A 12119-nucleotide genomic window follows, 5' to 3' on the forward strand; every position below is an offset into this window, starting at 1 on the left:
TAGGTCGCTCAAATATTCATCTCCTTCAAAGTTTAATTGTCCATTGGCCATTTTTACAAAATGTACAAATGTATAATTTGATGTTAAACATGTTCAAATTTTCTACCAACACATGAATCAATAACGTCTAGTTTAGTAAATAAAACAGCCCTGAAACCAGCAAAGCTTGAGACCCTGTTTCCCTCTGCTCTCAAGATGATTTCACAGCCTGATTTGTCAGCTGAAATGAATCCAACTAACCTGCAGCTTTAAAGCTGTTTTAAATATCCTGATGAGTAATTTAAGAATAAGGAACCCACTCAACTGTTATCAACACTGGAAAAGGGAAAATGAATAATTGGACACATCTCAAATCCATCTTTTTATATACAGTTTATATACTTTTTTTGGCTTCTCATCATCCATTCTCTCACACTTCATTCCATAAATCAAAATTTTCAATTAATGCATTTCTCCCATCTTTTTCCAGAAAAAAAAGTATTTCTTTTTATTAAAAAATGTTTTTGGTATCTAAAGTACCAAAGTAAAGCACTTGTATCACACCCTTCAGGACCTGAATGTTTTTCTCACCTGGCTCTTTGCTGCATTTCCAATCGAGCGGTTTTTGGATGCCAGAGACACACATGCCCTGGAACAGAAAGCCAAAACAAATCAATACTCAATTAAAGAATCCCAGCCATTACAGCCTTTACAGCAGGCGTTCTGCACTTTGAATTTGGAATAGGATTACAGCCCATTAAGACTTTTGCTTGTCTATGTTCATACTCAATGCACCCGAGTAGTTTGCAGATATTTCAAATTTTAAAACAAGGATCCATGTTCAAAATTTACAGATGGAATTCAGTAAAACTACTCCTTCATGGTGGGAGCTGTTAGGTGAATTATTTGAATAAGATCCTACAGGCTTGAATCTCAGCTGTGACAATTTTAGTGATCTACTGTAGGTAGACCAGCACACACATAGATGGGACTCCAGTTTCCTTGTGGTTTAGAGGTGTGTATTTTTGAACCTGTTAGGTATCCACCTCCATTCACTAAGCCTCAGATACCCATGACTGTGTGGAGGGATACAGGCCCACAGGTTGACCTCAATTATTCTGACATTAAATGCCAGCTCCTCTCATCAGCTTCATATACCTGGGGAGGAGATGTGAGGATATCCACCATCAATCAGTCTTATCTAGTGTGGAACATGAAATTAAAGTTGGACATCCCTAATAATGAAAGAACAGAAAACACTCCATTTCACATTTAGAAATGATAAAAAGGCGGTTGACAAGATCAGCCACTTTAACCACAAGAGGGTATGTCACCAGATAATTACAAATCAGTGTTAGCTTCTTACAAGAGAGTGCATACAGTACTAGAATGTGATTTGTAATAAAGGATTCCGGGTGAAAAGGTTTTGATGGCACCCGTTAGGTCTGTATTAACAATTAGAAGGTTTCACTACTGATAGTAAAAGTCAAATAAAAAAGTATGAGGTATTTAATTTTATATAAAATTCAAAATGATTTTTTATTTTAATTATTAATATTTCATTTAGCAAAAGGATGGAAGTCAAGGTCAATTAGACTATCTAAAATCAACAGTTACTGAAGAAACCAAGACTGAATATTCCCCCACAATTCTCCACGGGTGTCCGAGTGACAGCGAGAGGGAACAGTCTGAGTAGGACTGGGATAAACACCAGGGCAGAGAAGACAGAGCGTTGTCACTAGGAGACAAGACATATCAGGAGAGCAGGACATGGGTACCGAAATCCCGGTAGCTGTAATTAGGTCCCTTAAGGTTTTACTGTAGTAGGAAGAAAAAAAAAGTTTGAAGTGCACCTTTATCTTCATGAAGCTACAGGAAAAGCCCTTTTAATTAAGCAGCACAACTGAGTGATAAGTCCCATATGGCAAAGTTTCATCCTTCTTGATGGCAGTATGTTCACAATGCGCTGCAAGCCACAGTCCATAAGCAGACTCCACTATCCCCCTATCAACCATACTGGCTACCAGAAGGATATGAATACATGAATAATACTTGTATTTACTATGTAAATAATGTATGGACGTTTTTACACATCAGGTTGCTTTTATAAAATACTGCCTTCTAGGTCACAATTGTGAATTACCAAAGGCCCTTTTCTGAAGAACCACAACCAAGCACACTGCTACAGAGGTAAGTTAATACATCCCCTCAGCACAGCAGTTTCCCAGACATTTTTGAAGCGTGGCCAATTCTGAGGATAAAAAATATTTTAAAAATTGGTGCCCTACTGTATATCTGGTCTCATGCATCTCCTCCCGGTTTGCCAACAAGAAATGCAGATTAATAGCATGGATGTTTTTCCATTTAAGAGGAAGAGGTTTCAAAAACTGAGAACAGTTCATCTTAAGGGGTTATGGGGGTGTGGAACAGGCGACCCAGCCGTGCTGTTGAAATCGATACCCTGTCTTATTTCAAGAAAGAGTGTGGATAGGTCCCTTGGATCACTCAACTACTAACTACCGAATGGGCTACAGGGGTTGAATGGCCTCGTCTCGATGGTAACCTTCGGTAAGTGGATGGTAGATCATTTAAAAAAGGCAAATTTCCGATTGAATAGTTTATAATAATAAAACTTTGGGGTCTCACCAACCAATAATCTATAAAAGGAATTTATTCATCGTTTTGTTTTCTTCCTTTGTTTCGCCTAATAATTACCAGAAACGTTGAAGAAAGTGTCTGCTTTGGCCGATTCAAGAGTGATATGAAGACTTACAGCAGAAAAGAAAGGCAAGATTCTGGAAAACATAATATAGTATTTTTAGATACTTTTTGACACTCAGGAGGAGTTTACCTTTTCACATGTAATAGGAGAAGTATTTGTTTACAAAACCATACTTTTGGCAAAGAATAAATCAAGAAGTTTCTCTTCTAACCTTTTTTGAATTAATGTCTGAATAACTGTTAACACAGAAAACAGAAACACCTGGGAAAAAATGCATATGAATAAAAGTATTTATCTCAAGTAATGTATTCGCATTTTATTATGAGTATTAGATGTGTTGGGGAGTTCTCAAATGTGTACCATCTGTACTTTGCATTCTTTTTGTTAGTAAAATTCTTGTTATTTGGTCCTGTAATTACTATATAGTGTAATGGATGCATTACGGGGGCTGAAAAAAAGTTACATTCTTAAAAACAATGTGATTTATCTTTTTGAGGACAAAAGTATGATCTGCACTTGTGTGTTTTTTAAATAAACCAGTGAATTCCTTCAATCTTTCAAGCATCTAGTGATTCAATTCGACACTTACTTAAAACAGAAAAATAATAAAGGCACTGGAATATACCCCCATGTACTTAGAGCAGACATCCCAGCCTTTCAGACACCTGCAAGAAGTAGCCTGGTTTCACAGCAGAGAATCGACTACAAAACATCACTTGTTTAACTGTAAATGACTATTTTATGATCAGCACATTGTATTGTAACCAGATTCAGAACTGAACGTTGTAATGAGTTCCTGCTGACAATTTCCTAAATCGTCCTCATCCATACCACTCCTACTCTAACTTGGATTATCAATAAAAAGGGCTAGAGACATCTCTGCTAATTTACAGTCCCGATTCTGAAGACAATATATATAATACAGTTATACAATGACAATACAGGCTTGGAAGCAACCGAAACATCAAAAATAATTGCTTTGAATAACATAATTATCACTCCTGGTGATGGAGAACACAGAGCCATTCTGGGGTAAGCTTGAATAACACACTCTACACAAGTCCCACAAGCACAATCCGATTTAACAGTAAGGAAGGCTGAAACCTAGCTTCCTTCCTCAAATCATTTAAACCAATCCTTCCAGAGTAAGCCAGATGAAGAATCATCCGTAACATCTGCAAATGTTACTGTACCAGAGTTCTCGGTGTATAAGGAACCTGTGACAGCAGCACCAGGTTGTTTTTGCTGGTGCAGTATTGCTGCTTGTTTGGGCTCAGCAAATCTGGAGCTCAATGAGGAGCCTTAGCTCAATTCTGTGTTTGACCACATAACACATTCCTTTCCTGGCATCACAAGGCAGGGGGTGGCTGGATGTCTTAACGGGCGTGGTGCTAGCAATTGTAAAAACAAAACGTTATTGCCAACTTGTAAATGGTGCGAAAGCAAAGAAGGAGCTATCCTCTCCACACCCGTGAGAAACAGTATGACCTTTGTTTGCATGAATCTGCTGTGACTCAGTACAAACATGCTGGTGGAGCCCACTTGCACGTCTTGAAAAATTATTTCTTATCAGCTGACAAGAAATCCAAACCCCCCAGCAGTATTCCTAATTGTAGGTAGTGTGGCACATGGCTTGAGTATGATGTCAACTAAGCACTATGCATTTCAGACGTTCTTCACAGAGTGTGTTTGGAACATTTCAGATACTTGAGAATTTTACTGCATGGCTAACACAGTCTCCAATGAACAGCTAATTGGCACATCTTGATAGATTTGCAGTCTGCAATAATACAGAACTCTTGGGTACTGGGTGTCTTACTAATCTCTAAACTTAAGCACAAAAGGCAGTTGCTTGGCTTTTAAAAAATCTAGAAAATGTATGAATTGCTAAGAAAAAGATTAATGTGACAGTCAAGACTCCAGTTAACAATGACAAACCTTTTTATACATGCATAAATGCCAGAAGACTGATATTCAAAGAACCTAAAATATTGGTATACCTGCCAGAAATAGACTCACCTGCCCCACTAAATACTGCCTTACAGCCTGTTAGGTAATTTTCAAATACGCTTTTTCACATGTCAGTGAAGTCAATGTAAATTTTTCATCACCCTCTGAGTTATCTTCCAGAAAAATGGAAACATTTCTTTTTTGTATCATTTCCATACACCTGTTTCCTGTCAAATGTTATACTGTATATGGTCTGCAGTATTTCACAAAGTATGAAAAACATTTAATTTCAGAGAAGCTTCACTTTCAGTCCAATTCAACTGTTAAGAAAGATGATCACTAATATAGTATGTGGCCCAATCTCTTTCCCAGTCCTTAGAAACCTCTAAATATAGGTACAGTAAGGGCAATGAGCGGATTACGATGGTACTACAATGTGATTATCCAAGAGTTGCATGCCTCTAGTCTTAAGTTTTTAATGGGACACTTCCATGATACTTAGCCAACATTGATGGAAATCTTGGTAAAACTAGACAACAACCTCAACAAGGGTCAGCTCTGATGGTAAGAATGACTTCATAACAGAAGGAGAGGTGCCTAATGGGGTACATAAAGAAGGCAATATCCACAATTCCCTTTGACTACAATACTACAGTATATACAGTACACATCAAACCACACTGTTAAAAAGCTGTATCTCCATTTCGGTAATATAGACTGGGTCCCAACCTTTTTGGATTGTAGTTTACAATGCTGGATTTATTCACAGGTTGCATCTATGTTTCGAAATGACAGACAGCTTCAGCCTTAGCTCCCAAATCTAACATCTATTTAATGAAAGGGACTGAAAGTCTAACAGGATGCAAGTGTAAAAAGTGAACTGAAGGCTATATCAGACCCTAATTTTACCCAGAGAATCTAACCCGCGATGGAAGTGAACTGTGAGCTCAACCTGAGTGAGATTCTATGGTGTGCACACACACAGTCCAATGAAGCAAGCGATTTTTGCTTCTATGTACCGTGGGATGGGAGACGTAAAAACTTCAGCCTCCTTCCAGGGCCAAAACATACCTTAAAAACACAATGGCGAGAATTCAGTACAAATTAATATTGAGATAGTGTGAAAATGAGCGAGGAAGGGCCTTGTAAAATCACTTTTCCATTTTGTTTTCCTTTCTAATGAAAATGTATGTAATCCTTATAAAAGCATAAAATTAAAGAACATGAGCAAAGTTATAAAAGAACTTCACCCAAGCAAAAGTACAGACATAAACTTAGCAACACAAAACAAGTAGTTTTATCACGATTCTTGATTGTGTGTGGATAAAATGAAATTCTCCTGACAATATGCCTTTAATCAGATTTCATATACTGAGCAACACTTTCAAATCGTTCTCAAACTATACATATATTGCCTTTCAAAAAATGAAATCTGTTTCTCTTAAAATCTTAATGTCTGTCATTTTTAACCACAATGCTTAGTAGACCCTATTGTTTTTCTGGTCTATTTTTACACTCGGTGAATAAAAGCTGACGAGGCCACCTGATTAAAAGTCAAGATGCGCCTATTCAGCTGTGGATGTGACTGGCTCAATTATTCGGCTCCATTCAGTACAAAGGACCTTTTGAAAAACTCAGCCATAGGCAGGTTTTGTTTCTGACAACTTTCGGGTGAGATCGATTTCAAACCAGCCCTGTCTGTATTGTCATTCTTCACTGGGCGATGCACTTGCGCAAAAGGGGAACTGGAGAGACAGAAACACAAACAGTACATAAACTGCAAAAGGAAATGAGTTACTTGTCTTTGTCAAGGCACCACAACTTCAAAACGAACATTCTAACCCTCAGTGCTTCAATCTTTCCTCCTCAAAGTGCGAAGACTTGTTCACCCTCAAAGTGTGAGCAAGCCTGTTTTGCTGTACCTCTTGACTAAAAATAAATTTTTAACATTGGTTTTCCTGCTGTAGTCTGTGTCCTTTCTTCCAGTGCTCAGGCAAGATAATTATGGTAGTCATTAATCAGGCATTAAAAACCTCATTAGAAACTAAACCAGGAAAAAAAACCACACAGACCTTTTCAGAATTTATTTTGTTCTACAATGCATAATGTTTAACTAAAACAGCCCTGGATGATTCAACACTTAACTATGCACAAATACTTTAAAGTGGATTTTTTTTCTCCCATGCCTTTGTAACTTACACAATTAACAGCAGCTTGTCTGAACAAGTGTGCTCTACCACACTTTCCCTTGTTTCGGTGAAAATACCAATCTCAGGAGAAGTAAAACTCTAAATTATTAAGCTTATTTCAGCTGGGAGTTTATGAAAAAAGGGAAGCCTAGATTTAGGCCAGTGAGATAGAAAGAATCACCTTGGAAGTACGAAGGACCTTATTCAGACAGAATCACTTTAATCTCAATCAAGTCGGACACTTCTTTAATGGATCCCAAGGAACTTGTTAAATCAGTAAAAGAAACCAGGGCCTGATTTATTGAAGAAGCAAACTTTGCTCCATTTTCTTCAGAAGGGGGACTTGAGACCCAAGAGAGACGTGGCATGTAACATGCATATTCATAAAATCCAATCACATTTAAACTGTTTTTTTATGTCTAGCTCTGTAAAATAAATACTTCCCATTGGAAAAAGGGAGCATTGAATGTAGCCGCTATTTTGTTGTACCTTCTTTGTTGAAACACTGAAGACAACAGTCAAAATATTTTTTACCAGATATTTGAATGTTATAGTACTTTACATACTTTAGTGTACTATAGTTGGAAGGTCAGTAATAAGAATCATTTCAACAAGGTTAATCCCAAGTTGAATACCATGGATTTCTGTTTACCTGTACTGTATGTACATTAACGTTTGAAACACAAACAGTACACAAACTGTTTTTACCATGAATGGGTTCCTGGTAAACTGTACACAGTGCCTTGTAAAAGTATTCAGACGATTCCTATGGTGTCCCATTGTGTGTGCTTAAAAAACGGTGAATATTTTTTAAATTCTACATTTTATTCAGACCCTGAATGCTTAAACTAATGGCTTCCAAGGGTAAGATATGTTACAGTAAACAGCAGCAAAAATTAAAAAGAAAAAACTGAAACACGTTAATAAGTATTAAGACCTATGAGCTCAAAATCACTGAAAGCACCTTTGACCAAAAAAGTGATTCTTGTCCCAGTTTAAGATCTGAAGAGGGATTTCCTCTAAGATTTGGCACTACTTTGCTCCATCAATGTTCCCATCAGTCTTGACGAACTTCCCAAACCTAGCTTTGGAAATAGAACTACAGCTGGTGTCTGGTGAGCGTTCTGGCGCACTACGGCTGCCGTCGCATCATCCAGGTGGATGCTGCACATTGGTGGTGGTGGAGGAGAGTCCCCATTACCTGTAAAGCCCTTTGAGTGGAGTGCCCAGAAAAGCGCTATATAAGTGTAAGCAATTATTATTAATTATTATTACAGCGTAATGCTGAACCACCATGCATGGCCACAGGGAGGGTGTTGTGTGAGTGATGCACTATGTTGAAAACAATTCCAATTTTTTCTTGTCCAAAAACAAAACATATTCCGGTGTTTTCCTTATCACTTAGGTTCTGTGCCTGGGATGAGTTAACCCATCTCACCCACTGAACTCTTTCAAAGTCACTGCTGGCCTGACAGTGACGGCGCGATGCAGTATTCTCCTTGCCAAGCTGCTCAGTGCAGAGGTCCAGCCTGATCCAGGCAGTGTCTGGGTGCCTCCCACTTCTTAATGATTGACTTCACTTTGCTACATGAGATACGAAGGGTCTTTGAGAAAAAATTATACCCTGCTCCCAATCTCTGTCTGTATACAACTTTATCCCCGAGTTGGTTTGAAAGTCCCTTGATCTTCCTAGTTGAACTTCTTCCTTACCAAATCAGTACCCGAGTGAGGGACTTTACAGAATTAGGTATATTTGGTCTGAAATCATGGAACCACTATTATTACACACAGACAGAGGTGAATCAGCTAACTGTTTGGCTTAGTAAAGTCATTTTGTGCTCCAAAATTAATTTAGGCGTGCCTAAGCAAAGGGTTTGAATACTTATGCTATCACAGCTTTTCTTTTTTTCTTTAATATTATTAATTCTTTCTTTTTTTGCTTTGAATGTGTGGAGTACGATGTGTCTATAACACATATTAATTATAGTCATAGCTGCATGATTTAAAGCAACAAAATGTGAGACATTTGCAAGGGTCTGAGTCCTTTTGCAAGGCCCTGCATATACTGTACACTAGCTTATTAGATATTATTAGAATTATTAATGAGGTCCAAAGTGAAACAGTGTCAAATCCAGGACCAGGTGAGCAGCTGTTCTCCAACTCTCCTTTCATCCATGTTAACAACCACATAACCATCTGACTATTCCATTAAGCGTTTTTGTTCCCAGACAAATGTTTCATGTTGATCTTCACATATCTTTATTTTTTCAACAGCCAAAGGTAAAGGACCTTGAAAAAGATGTGAAGTACATTCCACAGAGAATACATTTCGACTGGTTAAGAAATAAAGATCTGAAAAAACCAGAACAGTCCTGGAGATCTGCAGTTTGACAACCCCTGCATTAGGAACTCCTACAACACGCCCAAACTAGCACTTTTCTTACCAATTTTGAAATGTTAGCAACCTATTTCCCTCCTGCGCAAATTAACGGGGGCAACTGGTGAAGGATTTCATGTATTTCACACAACCATGTAGACACGGGTTAGAAAAAATAATATGAAAAAAGTTAATGAGGTGCAGACATGAACTAAAGATTTTAACTTTTGTTTTTCTTTTGCTGTTTATAAAACACAGATTGCTTTAAACAGTATTATGTTTGTATCATTTACTTTCCAGTCGTTAAAATATGTTAAAGATAGCATCCAGGTATTTTTCTTACTCTAAAAAAATGCATGAAGTGAGATGCTGTATTTTTTTTTCACAGTAGTAGTACATTCTATGTTCTGAGAAGCAAGGATCCTCAACGATAACTGCTCTCCAACTGACTAAAATCTGTGTATTTAATCTAAGAATAATTTAGATGACAAGTCATAAAAAGGGACCACATTATTAATACACTGAAAATCCGGTTTTAAAGTTGCACTTCCTTTAAAGGAACTTTGAGAAACTACCTTTTCAATTTCATTATCCCCAGTGACTGAAAAAAACTGTCAGGGAATTAAGAAACACTGGAAAATGTCACATTCATATAGAGGTAACTGGCCTCAGGCCCTCCACATACTGATAGCAAAAGTAGATAATATGAGGAGAGCCTTTTACATAAAAGCCATTTTTTCTGTTTCTTTTATAATTAAGAGCACTTATTTGTGTGAATTGTAATATTAATATTATAAAACTGCCTTAATGCTTCAGAAAAATTTTAATTATAGGCAATAGGTCTATAATAGAATTTAACTTCATATCTGAGTAAAGAAAAATTTAAACTACTACTACTGTGCACAGATTATCCCTGATTCTATGCCTATTGACCAAGAACAGAGAGAACTACAGGTAGGCCTCCGATATTATGATATTATGATTATGAGTCCACTATAAATTAAAAAACAAAGCAATCAGGCGTTTTTACAATGAGCAATACGTTTTGCATGATTGTAAAAATAACGTTCAACTTATAGCAAGGAGGTTTATAGGAGAGCATCACTGAAATGTTACTAACGGTTTTTCAGAGGCCATAATATGCACACGGATTAGGATGAAATCTCCAAAATCTTAAGCAGAAATAAGGCTGCAATTCATACGTATAAGAACTGAACGTTAAATTCCGTCATTTCTGTTTAAAAATGGCTGGGGATGAAAATCATACGCAGGCACCACATTTTAATCATAACATGTCTATGATGCTGCAATACGCGAATTGTGGAGGACATGCAGGTCACAATATTTAGTACAGAAGTGATGCCTGCATGTTCTTTGCATCAAGAAACAACTCCTCCCGGCGCTGAAGCTGCACATTAAAGAGCAGCGACTTTCGAGAAGAAGTTAACAAGTACTCCTGTAAAACCTGTCCCTTTTAGGAAGAAAAAACACCAATGACGACTTGTTTTAATCAGCACTGAAAACGTCCTGTCAGCACACCTTCAGGTCACTAGACAGCAGTGTTTTACGACACCCCGTCTGAACCGGAGTTAGTTACGCTTTGAAAAGAGACCGTATATCCGGCTATTACTTTAATGAAGCCAGTAATTACGATCATTTCAGCTTCACGTGCGATTCTCCTCATTCCCGGAGACCAAGATCTTAGGCGCATCACCACGCGTGTTGCGGCATCTCTGTGCACCGACTCTTGCGATTATGAAGAACAGTCAAGGGAGGACAACACAATTATCATTATAAACGCATGCAAAAATTGTTCATTTAAAATTAATTAATTTTAGTATCCAGGAGTTAAATTATTTTTTAAAAAAAATCTGAACTAAGCTACCGCAAAACCAGTTTAGATCGCGAAAACGACTGAGAAACATGAAACGAGCTTCACTGAATTTTGTTTCTTTACTGGTGATCCATACCCCAGCAATAAATGAAGGAATGCATATATCGATGTAATCTTGATTTCTCTGTTTTTACGATATCAATATGAGTTGCACATCTTCTCACTATGGCAATGCAAGAACCAAACCAATGTCAATCAGATGTATAACCACGCAAGACTTTACATAACGAAGCTTCACACAGCTTTAATTCTTGTAGTAATCCGAATGGAGATACTTACGGCGTACATCTGTCGCTGTATTCATTAGCAATTGTTTCAATGCCACCGCTCCTGGCAACAGCAATGTAGCAGTTTTGGAAGCCCACATCAATGCCTACCACTGACATAATGAATGAAGCTGGGAGGATGCTACCGTCCTCGCGTTATAATATTACTGTCACCTTCAGTAAAGAAAATGACACAGAAAATTATACGACCCCCCAACTGATAGTTCCGTTACACCTGTCCCTTTTTTATCGTGTCCGCCTAACTGAAACAGGTTTTTATAAAGCCGTATTATATAAACCAAATTTGCTCAGCACTAGGCTTGTTCCAGTGAAGGGAAATTTCAGCAGAATTCTCTGGGCTTCTGCTGCAGTCACCAGCCGGCGGCACACGCAAAACTTGCGCAACCACTAGGAAAGCAGTGGAGAGTCCATAGGATACCGCCCTCTGCCCCCGAAGGATTGGCTGTACGGCTCCTGCCATCGTTTTAATTGCTGCGCTATCGCGTCCATCACGGAAAGATCTAGAAGGAGAGAGGGAAGCCTATCTGTTTACGTTATGTCAAGGGGCGGAGTGTACATGTCGGCGTGTATACATTATGTTTTTAAGGGGGGGTACGAAGTGCTAACACTTGTGTCATCTGTAAATTTTAAGATGACATTACATTCTGAAAGGTCTGATCCTGGGAAGGCGGCCCTTTTGCGGTTGCGTGGTGAATTTATATTTAAAATATACGTTGCAAGT

The 12119-nt window shown here is 38.0% G+C and overlaps 1 protein-coding gene across 3 annotated transcripts in view; it reads right to left on the reverse strand.

The window, feature by feature from the left end:
- hspa4l (heat shock protein 4 like) overlaps positions 1-11843 on the reverse strand; it is a 49104-nt gene extending 37261 nt beyond the window's left edge. Inside the window, exons 1-2 of one of the 3 annotated variants that reach the window (XM_088630724.1) lie at positions 11391-11843; positions 571-628 (exon numbers count right to left, since the gene is read on the reverse strand). In XM_088630724.1, coding sequence (XP_088486850.1) covers positions 571-628; positions 11391-11497 — 165 coding nt within the window. In that variant the 5' untranslated portion in view covers positions 11498-11843. The remainder of the gene's footprint in view (positions 1-570; positions 629-11390) is intronic. The other 2 variants (XM_088630731.1, XM_088630742.1) reach the window with 2 other exon arrangements.
- Between the last annotated feature and the right edge of the window lie 276 nt (positions 11844-12119).

This window comes from Lepisosteus platostomus, chromosome 1, assembly GCF_059453375.1.
Source record: "Lepisosteus platostomus isolate fLepPlt1 chromosome 1, fLepPlt1.hap1, whole genome shotgun sequence".
Taxonomy (NCBI): domain Eukaryota; kingdom Metazoa; phylum Chordata; class Actinopteri; order Semionotiformes; family Lepisosteidae; genus Lepisosteus; species Lepisosteus platostomus.